The sequence below is a fragment of the Podarcis melisellensis genome, assembly GCF_964234715.1.
Source record: "Podarcis melisellensis genome assembly, chromosome: 7".
NCBI classification, from domain to species: Eukaryota; Metazoa; Chordata; class Lepidosauria; order Squamata; family Lacertidae; genus Podarcis; species Podarcis melisellensis.
In genome coordinates this window covers 46,948,799-46,971,145 of record NC_138539.1, presented here as the reverse complement: position 1 = coordinate 46,971,145, position 22,347 = coordinate 46,948,799, and the positions used below count along the sequence as shown (strand labels likewise).

The following is a 22,347-nucleotide window of genomic DNA, read 5'->3' as shown; positions in this document are numbered from 1 at the left end:
TTTAGGCATCTTCCCCTAACAGTTGGGGCTGTGTTTATGTTTCCTAAAACAAAATAGTTCAGAAATCTCAGTCTGAAGGCTGTACAACCAAAATAATTTCTGGATTTTCTAGAGCATTATATTCAGATATAGCCTGCTTTAGTTGCCCTCACCAAATGAAATGAGGCAGGTAGGCATCAGGAAGAGGGGCTTTTCTAGCAGTGGCACTATGGTTATGGAACATCCTCCCCAGTGAGTCTCTCATGGCACCAGCTTTGTGGTATTTTCATCACCCAAGTCATTTCTGTTCAGCTAGGCTTCCTAAATATCTTATATATACTGGGCCTCACAGTTTTTAAATTTGTGCTTCTGATTGGGGGGGGGGGTATGAAGAGCTTTGTTTTTATAGTTTCATGTTTTATTTCATATATTTACATTTCTATTTTTATTTTACTATTCGTTGTAAACCATGCAGAGAGCTAAATGTTCTGGGGTGACATACAAATGCTGAAATCAGTTAAATAATCAAGAGTACACATTACATAATCACTCTGTTTTATAGTGATTAATCTGAAAATTAATATAATATCCCCAAAATTTTCAAACTTCTTTCTGAATAGAAAGTTTCTTCAAGAAGGTAAACGTACATGCAGTGTTAAAGGAAATTACATGAACTCTTACCACAATGTAGATAGCACATATTCTAGCATAAAATATTTATTCAGAAACTCAAAGCAGTTCACTGGAGCGTTTTTGTGGATCGTTGGATATCGGAGACAGAAAGAGTCTTGGAAACAAATTGGAGGTGAACTCCAGTTTGTAACTGTTGAGAAGAGTGTCAGCGCCCAGTGTTTGGGCCAGTGTGCACGTCTTGCAGTGACATCTGCCACAAAGGAATGAGGGGCATACTGAGAAGTGTCCATAGTTGCATCTCCAATGAAGGCAGCTTGGGAGCTTGAGGTTTGTTTATAGGTTGGCTAAGCTGCAGGGGTGAAGATGTCAAAGGCTGGAGACCAGGGAGCGGTTCTGCTTGATTGCTGATGCTTGTGTGCTGTGTGTGTTATTCTTTGTTAATGCTGTCAAAATTCTCAAAATGGTGAATTCAGGCCAGATAACAGTGAATATTATTTCAGATTCTAGATAGCCTTATAAAACCCCTGCCCTGCTTTCATTTAATCCCCTCGGTAAATTATCTCAAAAGTTTCAAAATGTCTTTTCATGCTACAGTAATTTACATTTCCTTCAAAATGTTGCCATGGTTATTCATCTTACTAGATATTATCACATCTGTGTTATCTTGTTCTTTAAACTCTTCCACCCCAACGTATTTCGTCTAGTGGTGAGCAAAGTCCTCCTGGCTCAGTCGTAATTGAGTCATGAATGCCGTATTGGGAAAAAAAGAATTCTTCATTTTAAATTGGCCCATAATGTCTTACTGCAGTGCTGTTTGGAAATTCCTTTGCAAGTGCAGGGAAGGCAATGCATTATCTAGACAACCATGAAATCCTCTCTTGGATTGTGTGCAGAATTCTTTGATCAAGAGGAACACCACCCCCACCCCTGGGGAAACAATCAGCTTTGGTTTTCCTTAACCCCTATGCATTCACTGTTATAAAAATTACATTTGCATGATGCATATCCTGCCCTTTAGGCATACTTGATGTTCCTAGCCCTGGGACCATGACATTCTAATTTTAGGTACCATAAGTTATATTCAGTTTTACAAAAAGTCCAAGTTAATTTCAGAAATCAGGACAGTTCCATTGAGAGCCAATAAGATGTTAACACTTTCAACTTCTGCATATGTGCTGAAAATGGTCCCTACCATTGGGCATGTTGCAAATAATATTGAAGAAAACAGACTTGGATCGAAAGCTGCATTTAGGGGAACCCTCTTCCCCCAAAATTCTGCTAATTTCTTCTTCCTGCTGCAGTCTCCCATGTCCCACCCTGTGCCATTCTGTTTTTTGGGATGGGTTCAGTGCAGGGGCGCCGACTTATAAAAAATATTGGGGGGACCCATACCGACTTATAAAAAATATTGGGGGGGCCCAAGACCTCCAAACCGCTGCTGCTGGGGGAACGAAAGGGGCGAGCCCCGGGCTGCCCCGACCTTAAGTGAACCTGTGAGGGCCCGCCCTTTGCGGCAGCCGATTGGCTGCCACCGTGGGCGGTGAATATTAATGATGTATCATTTTTGTGCTTCATGCTGTGGCCACGGACATGTGATCTGATGGTGAATTTGGGGTGACCCAATGCAAAAATCCTGAGAATCCCTGTGGATCCATGCTTTGTAACCACGTTTTTGCACCATTGCAGCCCCAGGCAACAGTGGGTGTGTGATTTTTGGGGGGCAGGCTGTAGCCATGGACATGCTATGTGCTCTGATGGTGAATTTGGGGTGACCCAATGCAAAGATCCTGAGGATCCCTGTGGATCCATGTTTTGTAACCACGTTTTTGCACCATTGCAGCCCCAGGCAACAGTGGGTGTGTGATTTTTGGGGGGCAGGCTGTAGCCATGGACATGCTATGTGATCTGATGGTGAATTTGGGGTGACCCAATGCAAAGATCCTGAGGATCCCTGTGGATCCATGTTTTTAAACCACATTTTAAGTGGGGAGGGAAGGAAAAACACAGAACGGACAAGGAGCATGAGAGGGGTGTGCAGAGAAGCAGCTGGCTAAGAATGCAGGGGAGGGGTATAACGGCAAGGAGGAAAGGAAGGCAAAAGTTTTCCCTCACCTACCCACCCAAGCCAGCCAGCTCGCTCGCACGCTCTCTCTCTCTCTCTCTCTCTCCCTCCTGCCTGCTTGCCTGGAGGGGAGGGGCTTTCCCTGCTCTTTGTTCCGTTTGAGCAAACACAGCAAGGAAACAGAGGAGGGTGGGCAGTAAGACCCTGAGGCAGAATGCAGGAAAGCAGCCGCTTCCTCTTTTTGAGGGAAAAATACGGTAATAATTTTCTTAAATTATTGGGGGGGGGCGGAGCCCCCCCAAACAAATTTTTGAGGGGGCTCGGGCCCCCTCAGGCCCCATGGAGTCGGCGCCTATGGTTCAGTGTGGAGAAGGGGCCAGGAAAACTGAATTTTGTGAGCTGCATAGGATGGATGCTTCCCATTATGTTTTTATTGCAATTAAAGTAATAATTTAATGGTAAGGCAACATACTTTGCAATAGAAGGAAGTATTTCAGGCATGGAAAATTCATATTATGAGCCAGTTAATATCAAACTTTTAGCATGAAATTAAATGAATGTTCACTTGATTCTTTTAAGCTGTCTTGATTTTTTTAAAGGTTCGTGTTTTGGTACTCAAACATTTTATTTCCTATACTTTCTCTGTAGAAACGTTCAAAAGGCCAGGTGCTGTTTGACAAAGTATGTGAACATCTGAACCTGCTGGAAAAAGATTACTTCGGGTTAACATACAAAGATATGGAAAGCCAAAAGGTAAAATTAGAAAAGAGTTCATAAAGAAAGGAGAAAATGGAGAAAATGTATCAAATCCAAGCATTTCAGTCTTATTAATGATACTGAGATTGTGTTGTCAGAATCATCAGCCTTCAAAACTGGTCAGAGAGGTGGCAGTGGAGGCAGTAGCATCCTCCTGACAGCAACAGTGTTGCCCATTTCATAATGGAGTAGGGTCCCTGTCAGTCCTGGACACTGAGATCCAGCTCTGAGGGCCTTCTGGTGGTTCCCTCAGTGTGAGAAGTGAGGTTACAGGGAACCAGACAGAGGGCCTTTTCAGTAGTGGCTCCCGCACTATGAAAAGCCCTCCCATCAGATGTCACAGAGATAAACAATTACACAACCTTTTGAAGACATCTGAAGGCAGCCCTGTATGTGGGAAGTTTTTAATATTTGATGCACAGTTGTGTTTTATATTTTGGAAGCCACCCAGAGTGGTTGGGGCAACACAGTCAGATGGACGGGGTATAAACAAATTATTGTTGCTGTTATTCTTCTTGATGATTTTAAAAACATGTTTGTACATTCAAATATTTTAAATACTTATTTTCAGAATTGGTTGGACCCAGCCAAGGAAATAAAAAAGCAGATCCGAAGTAAGTTGTGCTAAATCATTTTAAAGACATTAACTGTAAGTTTTTAATAGGGATTCCTTCCAGTAAGTAACATTAGGAATGCTGCCTAAAAGATGTGATTATACCTGTAGAAGAGGTCTATATATCTGTGATTGTACCTTGTATTTTTAAATTTGTTTTTCCACATTGTTACCCAATTTTATACTTCCTTTCTCCTGTTACCAGTGCTTAACATGTAAATGTACTTGCGAATTGCTTTAGAAACCTATAAGTACTCAGAATAAATTAAGCATCAAGGCAACCAAGTTGAATATTTAAGATCCTTTCTACAAACTTGGTGTAATGCATACACATGGAATTTGCTGTAGCAAACAGATGTCAGTGTTCATTCTCAATCACACTTCACAAATAAAATCTTTCCATTGGCCAAGTATATGCAAGCAATTACATTTGGTAGGAAGCGTTCTCCATCTGGAATTAAAACATGGTTTCTGGTTTACAAATGTTAATTTATAGTATGAGCGAAGTAGTATACCTGTAATGAGAAATATTTAATAAAATGTTGTAAATGCTTTAAAACATCAAAATTTCTGTAAAGAAATGTCTGCTTTGAATAGCCAAATTATGTAAACCTATTTTGAAAGCCTAAGCACATGGATTTCAGCTCAACTAGGTTTATATTTGACAGCAATGGTTTCAGCTGTTTGCCATTTTTAAAAATCAGTATTGATGTAGTCAAGAAAATGTGCAGTGTTTGTTATGGTAGATACTGTTAATACATCTGATGTAGACTTATTAGCCAAATGTGAACAATGGTAACTGCAGGAGATTATTCTGAACAGCAAAGTCTAGTCCTGCTCTTGACAGTGGGAAGAGATGCAGTTGTAGCATATAAAAATGCAAAACTTGCTGTTTCAGAGAATTACTTTAGGAACCCAGTATTACCAGACATAAAATATTATTGACTGATAATTTAAGAATGCAAATTATACACAAAATTCATTAGCACACGGGATCTCCTTTGGGCTCCTCTACCCTGAAAGGTGCCTAGTTATTGCAGTTAAAAGTAATAATGTACAATGGCACCTAAGAAAATTTGGCTAAAAGTATGTGTAGTTTTTCTCACCCTGTTTCTTTGTTTTACCCAATGTGGGAAAGAAATATGGACTGTGCCTTTTTTCTGAAATCAGTACAGCACAGTAGGCTTACTTGAAGTCTTTCTTGCTTTTCCCAAACAAATGAATGGAATCCAAACATTTCCCAAAGTAGCTCAGAGATTTGTACACTAGGATTGTTAAGATCTCTGATTAATTGCCATTTAGAAGTCTGTTTTTCCTGAATAAACCAAGAGCTTTGTTCAAGCGAAGGACTTGTTCAAGCAGAAATATATGTAAGGAAGGACCAAGAAAAGAGAGTCTTTGTATTTTGTAAGGGTAGAGGTTCATTCATGTAGATAACATTCCAGACCCTAAAGGACAAAACCTGTAGGAAATTTGCACACAATTTAATATATATTGTACTGTCAAGATTAACATGACCCCTCTACTGTCAAGCACACCAAGGCTTCAGTAATGAAACTTGACACACCTTCAACATGCATATTCATCATGACGTGCTCAGTTTAAATAGTTAAAAATAGGATGTTGCAAAGTAGAAAAGTACTTAAAACTGAAATTAAAAGATATACTTTACACAGCTTCTGCTGGTAAGATATATGGCACCTTAGTGGAAGAAGAACGTGGGCAGAATTTCAATAAACTGTAAGGGATATTCAGAGGTCTAAATAGGAAAATATTGTATGCTGTGTGGAGTCCCCAGTCTACGTGTGCATCTGCATTTTATTATTTTGATGGTTTAGGCAGTGACTCTGTTTTTTATATAGTTTTATAGGCATATAGATATTTCTTTTCCGCATAGTGTTTGTATGGTTTAGTCATGGCCTTTGGCTAGTACAATAAAGCTTATTTACTTACCTTAGTGAGCTGTATTTATTAGATGTTTTATTTCTAAACATTTCTACCCTGTCTTTCTATTAAAATATTCAAGGCATCTTATAAATAATAAAAATTGGAAGCAAGCAGGAACGTAACAATTACAGTACATGTTTTAAAAACAGACTTACAAGACAAGTTTAAAAAGCAGCAGTGGTCGAATCCTTATTTAAAGCAGCATTGTGTTTTTAAAAATTGTGTGTACCTTTTCCAAAGAACATTACATTTGGTTGCATCACAACCAAAAAGGCACTTTCCCCTTCTCACCAGGTATCAGATAGTGGGGTGATCTGGAGAAAAGCCTCAGGGTTAGACTCATGGGGAGGAAGATTAATCTTGAGATACTCCAGTTACAGGCCACTGAGAGAAAAAAATTGGTACACAGTGTTGTGGTTAAAGGATGTGTGTAATATCAGTACATTGCAGCCTTCACCAACTTGGTGCTGTCCAGATGGTTTGGACTACAACTCCATCAGCATTCCCTGTTCTGTTAGGTCCAGTCAGAACTCTGGCAGCTTTGCATTATGAACCTGTTGGAAGTTTCCAGGCTGCATTCAAGGGACTATCCCACATAAGATTGCATTATGGTAACCTGATTGTCATTAGAAGTTGAATGACTGAGGCCAGGCCTAAGAAAGGGCACTGGTGATATTTATTTCATTTATTAAATTTATATACATCCCTTCATTCCAAGAACACAGGGTGGTTTACAACATAAAAACACAAAAATACATACCATAGTAACAAACCAAAACAACCTCTCGTTTTATTTTATTTTCTGATATACAAGATCAGGCTGTAAAATGCAAATGTTTATACTTCTTTGCTTTTGTCAGAGTCGTCTTGTATCAAGACCGAACCAGTTTAAGACTAATAAGCACTGTAATTGGTCGGAGCAGGGGAACTAGTTGACCGTAGTGATATTATTGCCTCATCTTGAGGCTTTCAGGGCTGATTCTGAGTAATGACCTCTATGTTTTATCTTTACAATTTTGTACATGGTGAAGGACAAAGAAATTCTGCTGAGATAGATATCCCCAAGGTGCTGATGAATGTGTTTATAGAAATAACTATGTGCTTCACTCAGTTGTGGGCACAACCTTGCTAAATGTTTAGGTGGCATTGTTCTTATCTTTGTATTCGATTGTGTAAACCGTATCTTAGCCAAGAAAATTGTCCTGGGTCTACAAGTTTTTGCAGACACTTCAGATAAGTTGCTGTTGGCTGAGGGACAATTCTTTTTATTATTTTTTGTTAAGCCCTCAATCTTCAATTATGAAAGCAAAGGAAATGGTTCAGACAACTGGATAACCATTATTGGACACGGTATGCAGAGAATCCTAATTAAGTTTTGTTTTCTTATAGGTGGTGCTTGGCATTTCTCTTTTAATGTGAAATTCTATCCTCCTGATCCTGCCCAGCTTTCTGAAGATATTACCAGGTATTTAAAACACCCAGCAATCTTTATGTTGATCATGAAAAGTTATTGGTGGTGGCAACCTCTAACTAACAATTATTAAGCAATTGTTTGTATAATGTGAGGTGAACACTCTTTACTACCATACTGATAATGGGTGGTGGAAGATATTGGAGCTGTATCATCCTCATCCACCTGCCCCCCTCCCACAAAGGTCTAGCTTATAGTAATCTTGCCTCACTGCCATCCCCTTACCTTTGTTGCAGGGGTAGGTGTATTAGGGTGGGCTTGCAGTAGCCAACACCTCAGCCTTATGGCATCCAGTGCACTGAAACCTGTGCAGTGTAGCAAAGAGCATTTGAAAACTACATTTCACATGCTTCCTGCGCATACTCATGAGCCTCCATTGCTGGGATCCAAACTTCCTTGCTAATGACTGACCCATCCTGCCTACAGTAAGTTTTGGGGAAGGGCTGGATAATTGTCATAGCGGAAGGCTGGGTTTCTCTGAAAAATCTCAGAAAATTTGAGCTGAGGAGACCTCATCTGTCCCTAACAGTGGCTGTGGCATTCACATAATCGCGAACATATGAAGATGCTGCAGTAAACGGAGGGAATAGTTCTTTGCTACCATTAGCAGGTGAAAAACATATTTCTGAAATTGCCGCTTATAGTTAGCATTAACTGAAAAGTAAGCAGAAGAGGAAACATGGGTTGCAATTAAAATAATATAGCAGTGACATTCTGAGAAGAACCAATTCCCACCACTCCTGATTGTTATGACTGATATTTTAATGTTTTATTGTGACTTGAAATTTCAACTTTGTTTTATTGAGCTGGTTCCGTTGTGCTATTTTGTTGTTTTTGTTTGTTTGTAAACAGCCTTGGCACTTCTGCTCAATGTATAAATTATTCTAATTAATATATAGTGTGTGGGGAGGGAGAACTCTCTTGTGCCTAAAATAAAAACTGCATCTACTGCTTTTTCATATGTGCACACCACTTCTTGGGATTGTGTTTTCAAGTGCTCCATTATGTATCAACCTAACTGGTCAACCCCCAACTGCCCTATGACAGAAAGAAGAGATTTCTTTCACATTCCTGTTTGTCCTTTCTTCTGCTTCCTACCACTTTGGTTAAAGCAAAGATTCTGCACTTGTCTAGCCTTAATGGAACCTTTAAACTGCTTGTGAATTGCTAGAACTTGCAAGGGGTATGGAGGTGTTAATGAGGGTTTTTTTTTTACAATTTTCTTTTTTGGCAGGTACTACCTCTGTTTACAGCTGAGAGATGACATAGTTTCTGGACGACTGCCATGTTCTTTTGTTACACTTGCACTATTGGGCTCCTATACAGTTCAGTCAGAGCTTGGAGATTATGATCCTGATGAGTACGGAAGTGATTACGTCAGTGAATTTCGCTTTGCACCAAACCATACTAAAGAACTGGAAGACAAAGTAATAGAGCTTCATAAAAGCCACAGGTAAGATAAGCAGGGGGGAAATATATACAATGTAGTCCTTTGGAATTCTATCCTCCTTCATGAAAAATGTACTGAATTTCAAAGCATTACATTGAGGGGGGAAATGACTGGATGGAGTGAATAAGTGTAAAACAGACAACTGCATGAAAACATGTAAATAATCATAAAGGACACATTTATTTTCCCGGAAACAAGTTCATTTTTAAGTGTGTTTATTTCTACTCATGTTGATTATCTTTAGGGGAATGACACCTGCAGAAGCTGAGATGCATTTTTTGGAGAATGCAAAAAAACTGTCCATGTACGGAGTAGATCTGCACCATGCCAAGGTACAGTCTAAGTAGCAGGATGGTTCAGATTAGGAACTTAGAAGTGTTGCCATGCATGCATTAAGTAATACGTCTGCAAATAATCTGTTGATTTTTATTGTCTAGTTTATTTAATATATTTTGATGAACTGATGATTATAAAATAAAAAGAATGCTAAAGCACTTTTAACTGAAATGGAATTTCAGTCAGATCTATGTTATAGAGTGTCCTATCCTTCACCTGGCATGTAGTTTCAGTGGTACATTATGCAGCATCCACAGAGCCATTGAAGAGGCTCTGGCCTCTTCTGCATGTAATGCTAAGCTAAACCATGGCTTTGTGACAAGCAAGCAGGCGGGTAATCAGTTAGAAAATAATGGTAAACCATTGGCTGCAGCTCATGGCTTTGGGGGAGTGAGACAAACCTTGAGACTGAGTTTGCATGAAAAGCTAAGCCAAACTATGGCTTAGCTCCAGGTATCAGGGCAGCAGGATGACTGTGGGAGCGCCAAAGCAGTCATGATTTTCTCTCTGAGCTTGCTCATGCTTGCTCATTCTTTCCAGACCATGGTTTGGCTTACCACTGTGTGTGAATCGGCCATTTGTCTTACGTACCTGTGGAAAGTTCTGTAATCGGTGCCATGGAATAGAGTTAACCAAACCAAATTGTACTGTACTTATATATGGTGAAACAGTGTCTGCAAAAAATGGTTTGGCTTGACATGTGGCTTTAGTCTTCCTCAATTTAAGACCACATGTTTACATCTTAGTATATTAAATGGATCATGTTTTTGACAAAATGTTGCTGACCAGAAGAAAATCATAAAGTGCATGTTATTCTGAGTGTATCCTGCATAAAATCTTTTCGAAAGCTTAGATAAATGTATATAATATATGCACAGGTTTTGAAAGGTCTGTAGAGCATTTCAGGAGGAAATCTGCATAGATATTTGAGTGAAAGAAAGTCTTTTATTTTGTGTTCTGATAATTACATTAACTGTTTTTGACAGAAATGGGCTAACTCTGTGGTTCAGTGGATGGCATTCCCCACAAAGGAATGCTGCCCAGCCCATCTGATGTTCAAAAAGCTTGTGATTGTAAAAATGGAAATGAACCATTGATGCGCTAAAGATTAAAAAATAACATCTTTTGAAACATCTTTTTTTTAGGATTCTGAAGGAGTTGAAATCATGTTAGGGGTTTGCGCAAGTGGTCTCTTGATATATCGGGACAGACTCAGAATAAACAGATTTGCTTGGCCTAAGGTTCTCAAAATTTCATACAAGAGGAATAACTTCTATATCAAAATCCGACCAGGGGAAGTAAGTGGACATCAGCAAACCGAATGTATTTCAGTGTTCCTTTTGTGAACTGGACTGCTCCAGTTGCCCAATTTCATATAATCATTAACTGAGTTCATGCAAGTGTATGTAACCAAGTCCATGGCAGTCATGGCATTATGCTGTATTTCCCCTGTTGCCAGACCCACCCACCCCTCTTGCCTTTCTGAGGGCCAAACTACATATGACAGCATTCACACAATTAGGAATTGTAGCATACACTTGTGTCCTTTCTTACGTATGCACTCTGCTTCATTCTTCCTTACCCTCTTTGTACTAGGCAAACGTTTACTTAGCAAGATCATCATTTTCACATTATTTTAGACTCCCCCCCCCCCCCATGTTTTAATTCTTGTATAATTTATTAATCAGAACATTTCTAGTAATGGGGATATTGAGTTGTTGAAGCTGTTATTAAACTTCATATCTGAGTAGGAAGTTACTTTGTTCACCTACGTTTAAACGCCAGAGCACCACATTGTCAGAAATAACAGTTGATTTCTGTGGCAGCAATATGAGAATCTTATGTCACAGTTGATTAATGTAGCAATAATGTAGCAGTCTTGATGTGTTAAGTTTCTTCTCTACAGCACTTGACGTATCTCATGGCTGGTCCACGAGTCCAGAAAAACCTATTAATAGCAGTTAAGATACACTTTCATATATTTTGACAGACATTAATCAAATATCCCTTCCTTAAATAGTTGTGGATTTTGTATGCTAGTTCTTCTAAGTCCGTGGTGGTCAACTTTTAGCTCCCCAGGTATTGTTGGACGTCAGCTCCCATCAGTCTGGCACTGGTAGTCCAGCAACATCTGAAATGTGTAGAAGAACTCTGACATGGTGTTTATTAGCAAACCAGAACTGATCCTGTTTTTATGCCATTATATTTACTTACAATATATATTCCCCTGGGAATGTCTGTGTAGTCAACTCAGGCTGCAAGGGACCAAATTAAGGTTTCATGTGCAGCCATAAATCTAGAATACACTGCATATTTGCTTACATTGGCAACCCTAACTGTGTTGACCCAGTCTGCTTGTATGTAATATATGCAGATGTATACAAATTTCTTGAGTTGGTAATATGCCTCATTGTATATTTGTTACATCTTAACTCAAAATTAAATGTACTTTTCTCTCCTAGTTTGAGCAATTTGAAAGCACAATTGGGTTTAAATTACCAAATCATCGTGCTGCGAAGCGTTTATGGAAAGTATGTGTTGAACATCATACATTTTTCAGGTATACAATCTCTTTTATATTTTAAAACATGACACATAGAAATAAAGAAGAAAAACTAAAATGTATTTAAGAAGGATACAGCTAAATAGTTCTGCTAGCAGGAGCCAGCATACTGGCTTCTATTAGTGCAGCAGGGCTTTCTCGACTCTCCCCCCACCCCAGAAACCCCAGAACAGCAGAGGAGACGGGAGGTTGTTCTGTTGGGCAAGTAAAAACATAATGTCCATTTACAGCAAATGGGTCTCCTTTGAGTAGGGCTAGCATTGGATACAACCCATTAAAATGTAACATTCTTCTTGATCATTGGTGTAGAGAAACATTTGAAATATATGCTTGACTATAAGAGGAAGCACTTCATGGTCCCTGATGACAATTGAGGCCTCTGCAAGAGCCCCACTCCTCCTCCTTGGATGAGCCCCACACCCAGAGTCATGGTTGGGCAGGACTACATCTATGAAGATAATTTCACCAATGATGTGGGAGAACAGTTACTATATAATGAGTTGATATTATCTAGGGCAGTGTTTCCCAACCTTGGGCCTCCAGCTGTTTTTGAATTACAATTCCCATCATCCCTGACCACTGGTCTTGCTAGCTAGGGATGATGGGAGTTGTAGTCCAAAAACAGCTGGAGGTCCAAGGTTGGGAAACACTAATTCTAGCATAAAACTGAGGCTGTAGATCTATGTCCACCTAGCCTGGGTGTTAGTACCAGTGGATATAACTAGATTTACATCTGAGGAGGCATGCGTAGGAGCACTGTGTTATAACCGTATCAAATAAAGGATTATGGAATAGAGACATGGATACCCAGAATTTATTTTTCACTTCATTTTTCCCATTTAAAACCTGCAATTTGTCACAAGCATTCTGTGTGATATGTTCTAGGCTCTTGCTCCCAGAGGCTCCTCCCAAAAAATTTCTTACACTGGGTTCCAAGTTTCGCTACAGTGGAAGGACACAAGCCCAGACAAGGAGAGCAAGTGCACTGATAGACCGCCCAGCACCTTACTTTGAGCGTTCATCAAGCAAACGCTATACAATGTCTCGCAGCTTAGATGGCGGTAAGATGCTCTTGATGGTCTTTATTTGGAGTTTTATCTTAATTTTTTAAATATTGTTAGAGAACAGATTTAAGCTTCTTGTAATCTCATGTCCCTTGAGCTTCTGTCGGATGATGCTTGTAAGTATATGCATGATCCTTCATTCATTATAAAATGCCCATTAAATAAATATTAGCCTTCTGCTTTTCCTGGGCTTATTCATACGGCAGTACACAAAAGCTGTGGAAAGAAGAACAATGAAACTTCAACCTTGGCCCACCTATTCCTTCAACCACCAGTCTTTCTTCAGTTACCGAAGTGCTTTCTGTTTCCCTCAGCTTTTTAGGGTGTTCCAACCAAATATATACTCGATAGTTGACCTAGATCCCAAAGAAACTCGAATAAATACATAAAACAATTGCCACCAGAACTCATTTTTAGGTTTCAGATTGGTGTCATATCAGATGTCTGCCTGCCTATGTGGAAATTAAGTCATTTCCATATAGCTGCCTGCACACCTATGGGCAGGACCCATAAACAGGGCAGGTGGGTTGGAAGTTCAGCAAGGATTGGAGCTGAGGTGGCTGCGTGCAGCTAATATTTATTAATATTAGATGGATTTAACTGGGAACTAGGGTTGTCAGGTCCACAGCCCTACCCCTTAGCTTGCTCCTGACTGGCTCACTTGAACAAGGCCTCTGGGCATGCCACATGGCTGCAGAGGGAGGTGCTGGCATCCCTCAGTGGCTACCTGTAGCCTAAGAAGGCCTCGGATCCAGGCTTCTGCCAGGCCAGGCCACAAACCCCACCTCCGTGGAGTCCCAGGTAAGCAGCATTCTAATTTTCAGGTGCTGCCTAGATTCCAGCCTCGTTTGCACGCATACGGTGTAAATAAATTAGTATATGTTGTGAAAGACAAATCAAGGCTCCTGAGCTAGCTCTTTCCTTCCTCTTTCCTGCTACTTTTGTTGCTTACGGTTATCAACAATTTGCAACCCTTTAAAACTAACAAAACATGATGCTCAAAATGTGAACTCACCTAACCAATTTTCAGTTTAATACTATTTATTTGCAGATAGAAAATCGGCATGTAACTGTCTTTTAGGAAGCTGCTATTCAAATTTCTATACATAAGAAAAAGAATATAAAGCAGATACCAAGCAACTCCCAGGGTCAATGGAAAAAATTGTGATCCATATAAATTAGTGATAATCCCTGGTGTTCCCTGCTGAAACTGATAACATGAGCGCTTATCACTCATTAATTTTGATCCTTTTGAGTACTAATATGCTTCCTGCTGGTTACCAAGCAACTCGCGACCTTGCTGCTATGCATGCATCTCAGAGTACAAATTGTTCTCAGTGTTGTTTTTCTTTGCTTAGTTTTTATTAAGTAAATACCTCTAGCAAAAATCAGATCAGAACAACCCTAATCATTGTCTTGTATGCATGCATAGGTTACATCATGGTTAATCGGACAGTGTTTTTTTCTGGGCAGAACATGAGCCCCATTTTTAAAAATAGGGGGTATAAAATGTGATTTGAGTTTACTAAGAGAGGGAAAGGTGCTCCAATAATTTTTGATGTGCATACAAATTGAATGTACATGTATCTCTAAATCACAGATAATATACACAAATTCTGAAAGTGCAGATTAGGTTTTTTCCCAAAGGGTTTGTTGAGGCAGAACAGAATTATGACTACATTAATTTGAAAAATCACTCTGAGTGAAGCATATAAAAAGGTGGAACCTGGTATTATTACAAATTGGTAATTAGATATTAACCATGGAGTAGGTTTACCTTGCACTGGTTACTAATTTGGGGAACTAAATACTTGTGTAAAGTTACCAGTGAATTCAATGGCATAAGTATACACCTGGCTATTTGGTTATTTCATTTGTATCTTGCTCATCCTCCAAAGAGCTCAGCTTATAATACAACAATCTTGTGAGGTAGTTCAGCTGAGAAATAGTGACTAGCTCAAGAAAGCCCAGTGAGATTCATAGTACAGAGGAGATTTGATCCTGGGTTTTCTGGATTCAAGCCTATACTTAGTGTAACCTCGTCTTCCAATTTCTATATTCTATTCAGGCCAGATACATCTTAGAAAAGTTATACATATAATTGTTACTAGTATTCCTTTCAAAGTTGCTGCTCAGCTTTCAGTTGGCATCCATGTGCATCACTGAAATTAAATGGAAGCCAATAGCACTGTATAGCCATAGACAATAATTTTATTTAAAATAAAAGAATAATAATTTTATTAATCTAAAAGATTTTTAGGCCACCCATCAGGGCACTGTGTAAGGAATCTAACAACTGAAAAACACCAAAATAAAATCACAATAAAATAAACATAAAGCATTGCTTCTGGTACAGGTCCAAAGGAGGCTCACTGATTTATTGGAAAGAAAAATTAGAGATTTTGAAAGTTCAATATATAAGGGGGGGGGATGGGGGAAAAGCTTACAGAATTAGTTATTGTAAGTCTGTTTCCCCAGGACTTACCATGGAGGGCCAAATGAGACTGTAATATTGTTAGTGCTTGCAGTTAGTTTTTTCTTTAATAAGTAGCAGGTTATGTGAATGGGGAGGTCAAACCAGTTTTGGGCCTTAGAATGGGAAGGAGGAAGTGAGTTAATGCTTGGACAGATGTTTCTCTGATTGGTGTCAGTGGAACTATGCCTGCTACTTGCGGTGGAGTGAAAACTGCCATTGGCGCCCAGTTCTGATCAGGACTGTAACAGAGGGAATGTGATAAAGCCTCATGTCATGACTCTGATCTGACTTACTTGCCTCCTATAAAGCTGTTTATTGGTTTTCAAAACAACAACCATGCAAGGGCTAACAACTTGAGTAACATCACACATCTAGTTTGTCACCCCCCCATTGGCAGTCTTGCAGAGTACCATGGTATCATTTAAGTCTACACAAATGGAATGGAAATTATTATAGCTTCTCACCGCCAGAATTTTACTCTAGGAAAAGGTTTCTACAGTTATGATTTACAGTGCAATTCTGAAACAGCTAGATAGATCGATTTGCCATAGAGTGGTGACATTTGATATGTATAGAGGAAAAGGTCTGTAATATACACAGAAGTATAATTTTGATTCATAATAACATAACATACAAATTTTGGACCATTAGAGGTTTTTTTATCATAATGTTTCAATGCAATGATACCAGTCCTATAAATTGTTTTTTACATACTCAGCTTTCTAAAAAAATCTTTTTCGTTTCCAAAAATTATGGAATCTTCTTTGGATGTACAGTTTAATTTTTTTAGGTTTATACTGTCCTCCTTTTTGGCTCCATTTTGGTTGCATTTCATCTGGTTACATTATAATGGAAATAGTAAACAGAACCCGTTCCTGCTATGCACATTGCATATTGATTATTATTTACACTGTTCCCTTAAGCGAGAAACGCTGCAACATGCTCAAATCATGTTAGTTTTTTGATGTTGAGCATTCTAGCAACTAATATTATAAATGTATTCTGAATATGTGTTATGGAGCATCTGCATGTGTATGAATACATATAAAGCCTTAATATGTGTGTATGCATATGCACACTTGTATATTTAATCCCTTTGCAAATATACTTAGTAATTATACATGTTTCTGCATGTTTCTGAAACATGACATTTTTAGCTCCTTGGCAAATTGCTTTAATCCACATTTATTTTTATTTGGCTTTGCAGCGCAATTTATGTTAGACTTTACCTCTTCAAATTATATTTGCTTTTAGCATCAGTCAATGAAAACCATGAAATGTACATGAAGGATTCTATGTCTGCTGCAGAGGTTGGTACTGGCCAGTATGCCACGACAAAGGGCATCTCTCAAACGAACTTGATAACCACTGTGACTCCAGAGAAAAAGGCGGAAGAGGAGAAGGATGAGGACCAGAATAAAAAGAAGAAATCAGAAGAAGTCACTCCAGTCTCAACAATACGGCATGATACAAAGGTATAGTTTTCTGGTTTATATTTAGCTCCACTAGCTAAGCAAAATTAGAAGTGGTAGAAAGAAACATTTGTCATGATATATATTCATATTCAACAGGAAATATATTTATGATCCTGTGGAGTCTTTTTCTGCAATTTGAATACGATGACTTGCAACACATCTTATTTTATAGAGAAATGGTTTGTTTCTAAGCAATATGATGAACTCTGCAAAAATGTAAATAGCTTTGCTATTATGGACTGAGATGGCTTTCACATTTTTCTTATTTTTAGGAGACCAGGACTTTTATGTTTGTAATTTTTAAAAAAGATCTCACTTTTACCATGTTTTTTTAATTACTCCTGAGAAGTTTATCCAAATGGCTCTTGTGTGAATTCTTAGTTTTCTGATCTAAAATATCACTACCTTCCTTTTCATGTTGTTGGAATCAGTGTTGCTGGCACACTTTTAAGTGTAGGTTTTGGCATTTCATTCCATTAGCCAGCCACAGTACTTGGGGAAATAGGTTTTAACTAATTCTGGATCCATAGCAAAGCAAGCAATTTTCTGAGCCAGTAGGTCTCCTTCAGTGTCTGTTGCACACAACTAGTAGGTTCAATCAACAATGTAAATGAGGAGCTTCAGCCTAATGTTGCAGCCACATATACTCTAAACAGCATTCTATTCCATTTGAGCTGCTTCTTTAGTTTCAGTCCTGTTTTTCAAATTTGAGGCATCTAGGTCTTTGCCCGTGTGTTCTATAATAGCATGCTTTTATAATACAATGTAGGTTTATTATCCCTAGTTTTGCATGTCCGCTGTTCATTTCTTTCACAACCACTCTGCTTTAGCAGCTTTGCACTGCACTGCTGGTCCACACAGCCACTCCTGTATGACAGCCTGAGGTTGGCTGCTGACACCAGTGCAGTGTCACCCCAAATTGTGATGTTGCTGGCACCTTTTCTAATTACTTTGCTGACTGGGAAGCTCACAGGCTATGGCTGTAAAGCTTTTACATAAATGTACAAATTCTTAATTCTGTCTTTATAGCTGCTCGGTTGGTTAAAATTTTTGATTTTGCAGCTCCAGGCAACTGAAATAAGTTTGTAAGAATAAACTGAAGCGACAGCATTCACTCTGCACTTTTAATTCAATTGTAGGGCTAAAAAGAACAAAATTTGTTGTTGCAAACTACACTGAAAGCAGTGTGTTTATTATACAGTCGTACCTTGGCTGTCAACTGCCTTGCGACTCGAACGTCTTGGCTCCTGAACGCCGCAAACCTGGAAGTGAGTGTTCCGGTTTGTGAACGTTCTTTGGAACCCAAATGTCTGGTGGGGCTTCCGTGGCTTCTGAGTGAGTGGAAGCTCCTGCAGCCAATTGGAAGCCGCGCCTTGGTTTTTGAACGTTTTTGGAAGTTGAACGAATTTCCGAAAATCTAAATGGTGATGCTTAATGAATTAGTAAGAGTAAAATGGCTTTTACTCTTACTAATAAGAAAGTATTACAGCTTATTAAGAGGACCATGTATTTAGATTAAGAGAATTAAATCATAGAAGCAAATTAGATGAACAGAAATAAATACAGTAAGATAGGAAAATAAGAAAAAGTTGTCTTCTTATAAATTCAAGATTTTATGTCTTGGGTTCCAGTGCACAGATCTTTCTGTGCAATAGTGGACTGGGTGCAAATAACTTTACATATGAACCTACCAAACTGTTAGTAACTGTCAGCTCTGACAGTGCCAATTACCTGTTAAGAGCAGAAGAAAAATAAACTAGATTATGCCTCTCAAACAGGTGGTCAGAATTCTGCCACCAGGTAACAATTCAGCCACCAGGTACATGGACCTGATTCACCAAAAACTCACCCTGTGTGTGGTTGCTATGATCACTGAAATCAATAGCAGCTCTGTTGATTTTTTTATTTTAAAGTACAACTTGATCCATCCATTTCTCTCTCTCTCTCTCTCTCTCTCTCTCTCTCTCTCTCTCTCTCTCTCTCTCACACACACACACACACACACACACACACACACACTGCATAGTTGCATCTGTTGGGTTTTCTTTTCTTTAAAAAATCCTTTTGAAATTAGTTATTTCTCTTTTTAATTATTTTACCTCCATTTACCATATCAGAGTAGTATGGGAGATTTATTGAAAGCTTCCATGGGGTTCCTCATTTAGAAGGACGTACTTGTGATAAGACATGTATAGGCCTGCACTATAAATATATGAAAATGCAGTATCAAATTGATTGTCATAGAATTTGCTCTTGTGCTCTAAATAAGTTAAATATGTACAGTATACGTGGCATCCAATTAAGTTGTACTTAGAGCAGCCCCCTTGAAATAAATGGACTTAAGTTACTCATAGCTAAATTAAGACCACTGATTTCAGTGAGTCTACTTGAGGTATGCAGACAACCTTTAGACTGTCAGGAAAACTGCACTGCTAAAAACCTTGTCTAGAGAGATCATCACAGACTGCAGCAAACAGATGAAGTGATGGCCAGAGCACTATCAAGAACTGTTCTCGCAGGAAAACATGGTCTCTGACACAGCAATTGACAGCATTCAGACTCTGCTTGTCTTGGAGAGTTGGCTGCTCCCCCCTTCCTTGATGAGCTTAAGAATGCCATCAACTCTCAGGCATAAGGTTAAGCCCCAGGACAGGACAGAATCTCAACAGAAGTGCTGAAAGCTAGCCTCAATTCCTCCAACATAATGCACCTCTCATGACCCCCAGGATTGTGATCCTCTATAAGAACAAAGGTGACTGCCATGATTGTAAGAACTATCGTGGAATCTCCCTGCTGAATACTGTAGAAACCGTCTTTGCCCCTGTCGTTCTCAACAGATTACAGTCTCTCACCAACAGAGTCTATTCAGAGTCACAATGTTGCTTTAGAGCTCAGAGGTCAACAGTCGACATGTTTTTTCTCATTGTACCAGCTGCAGGAGAAATGCCAAGAGCAGAAATCCTCCTTGTACATCTCCTTCATAGACCTGACAAAAGCCTTTGACCTTGGTCAGTTAAAAAGGACTCTTCACATTGCTCAACAAAATAGGATACCCACCTAGGCTCCACAAGATGATTGTGGCCTTCCACAAGAACATGCATGCCACTGTCCAATATGATGGTTCATCCTCAAACGCCTTTCCTATAAAGAGCAGTGTAAAATAGGCCTGTGTTCTTGCCCCAACTCTCTGTGGCATATACTTCTCCCTGGTGCTCGACTGAAGATCCGCCCAGCTGCAACAAAACGTGTCTCTCCCATTTTGGTCTCAACAGCCACAGCAGGTGCTGTAACTCTCCAATAGTTTCACTTTACCCCTGAAGACGCACTCTTCCATTGTCTCTCAAGACAGATGGATGCCAACAATCACTCTTCTAGGCATCACTTAATTGGATATCACCATATGTCTCCCTCTCCATTTAATATCTCACTAATGTATTAACTTCCAAATCTGCTAATGTTATACATTTACTCATGCTAACTCAGATTCTTCATCATCCTTTATTTGATTACCATTTTTGTTTAATACTTAAAAACTTGATGTCAGTGTAGTAAATTACCATAGGGCACAACTTAACGGGAAAAGGTGGGGGGGGGGGTTCTACACAAGCTCCATTGTTAAACCAAAGCAAAGGCAGGTAAAATTATGAAAGCTGCAGGACAGTTTGTAAAAGGATAACTCAGATTGACTTAGGAATAGCTATTATACTATGTTTTAGAACATCTCGAAGCCATCTAGGCCACATTTGAAAATACAATGTTATTTATTTTTTTCATAAATTTTATACACAGTGTGAGTGTAAAAAACCTCAGATCAGTGAAGTACATGGAGTTTGACTGGATCCAGCAAAGCACTGTGCATTCACATTGTTTTACCAGCAGTAGTTCATCCACTAACAGGCTGAACCTATCCAGTTTGTATCTTTGATTCCCTGGAATCAACACAATTCATCTAAAGCTTGCTGTGTAAGAATAGATTTGAAAATTTTGTCAGCTGGTATAGTTGTAACTACAAATGGAAAGTGTCCAGATAAATAAGACATCACCGTTGGGGTACTTCTACCTGTAGACAGATAATCTGTGTAAGCCAAAGCCTCTGGACTTAAAGTCACTAAACTGTTAGAAAGCATTAAAAACTCACAATAACATAATCCTTTGATAAGATTACATAGTTGAGATGTTACTACCATAATCTCTGATAGTCACCCATCTCAGAATGTGAGAGCTTTCACAGTCATGTCTCCGGTAGTATCAGTGGCTGGGCAAGTTCATAGGGGAGAAGTCTTTCAGGCTCCCTATTCCTAGACCTAAAACTAGCATTTTGATTTTTGGTTGGAAAGTCTGGTAGGCAGCAAAGATATGTAAAGAAATCTTTAAAATGGACCATACTCATTTCTAGATGGTCCAGATAAAGATTTCACCACTTTTGTCTCAAGTAATTGAAATTTCCCAATAGTCTAGAAAGGCAGTTCCATGTACAGCACATTACCTGTATATTATCAGGGAATAGGTAGTTTGGGACACACTGTATTTTCCCAAGAACACTTACTATCTATACACAAGCTACATGTCACCTGATTTCCATTGTAGTTCCTTCTTCGTAATATACGGTGACATTTTGTACTTCTTATATGGAAATTCTTTACAGCAAGTGGGATGGGCAACAAAACATCGCAGTGTGGTGTGCTTCTGCTTAGGGTGCCAGCCAGCCATGCCCTCATCCATTTCCCCAACACCCCCTCAGTGTTCTATAGCTACTGAGCATGTTTGGGTATGTGGGATTTCACCCCTTAAAATCCCCACCCCTCAAGATGTTTTGGACTTCTACGGACCTTTGTAGTTCTCCCAAGAAGGCTGATACCACCCTCTTTTTCTCAGTTTGGCTACAGTTATAGAAACATACATAAATTTTATCCCACTTTTAACAGCTTCTCAAAAGACTCCCAGGTGATGAAAAATTTTCTTTAACAAATCCTTACTGTCTCCAAACAATTCCAAGCATTCTTTGGAAAGAATGTTTGGGAGGATCAGCTTCTCTTTCATGCCAATGTCTTGTTCTAGTTTCCAATTCCTTCTAACTGTAGCTTAAAGTAATGACTAAGTTGGGCAAAATATGGTAGTGGTAACCCTCCAAACCATGGGATTGAAGTGGGTTTGTAAACCATGGCCTGGTTTACAATTGGCACTTGCTTTGATGTGTAAATAGGTATGTTATAGTAAAATAGGATTAGAGCAGACTGGAAATGGAAGAGGGAATTGGTGCATGTACCAAGGTGATGAAGGACTATGAAGGTTTGTAGCAGATATGGAAAACCTTTGGCCCTCCAGATGTTCTGCTACTACAGCTCCTATCAACCCTGGGTATTGCCCATGCTTGCTGGGGTTGATGAGTGTTGCAGTTAAGAAAATCTGAAGGGCCAAAGGTTCCTCACATCTGGTCTATAACACAATTCCATTTTTTTCAAATCATGGTTTGGGTGACTATCTCAATTGAGCTTTCATGTTTAAGAATATCTAGTTTATTA

The 22,347-nt window shown here is 39.1% G+C and overlaps 1 protein-coding gene across 24 annotated transcripts in view; it reads left to right on the top strand.

The window, feature by feature from the left end:
• The window catches only part of EPB41L3 (erythrocyte membrane protein band 4.1 like 3), a 126,367-nt gene that overhangs the window by 81,153 nt on the left and 22,867 nt on the right, over positions 1 to 22,347 (top strand). For 20 of the 24 annotated variants that reach the window (XM_081918006.1, XM_081918005.1, XM_081918026.1 and 17 more), the window contains exons 4-12: positions 3,323 to 3,427; positions 4,002 to 4,044; positions 7,380 to 7,455; positions 8,696 to 8,914; positions 9,156 to 9,243; positions 10,393 to 10,545; positions 11,710 to 11,807; positions 12,696 to 12,871; positions 16,605 to 16,825. In XM_081918006.1, coding sequence (XP_081774132.1) covers positions 3,323 to 3,427; positions 4,002 to 4,044; positions 7,380 to 7,455; positions 8,696 to 8,914; positions 9,156 to 9,243; positions 10,393 to 10,545; positions 11,710 to 11,807; positions 12,696 to 12,871; positions 16,605 to 16,825 — 1,179 coding nt within the window. The remainder of the gene's footprint in view (positions 1 to 3,322; positions 3,428 to 4,001; positions 4,045 to 7,379; positions 7,456 to 8,695; positions 8,915 to 9,155; positions 9,244 to 10,392; positions 10,546 to 11,709; positions 11,808 to 12,695; positions 12,872 to 16,604; positions 16,826 to 22,347) is intronic. The other 4 variants (XM_081918024.1, XM_081918004.1, XM_081918008.1 and 1 more) reach the window with 1 other exon arrangement.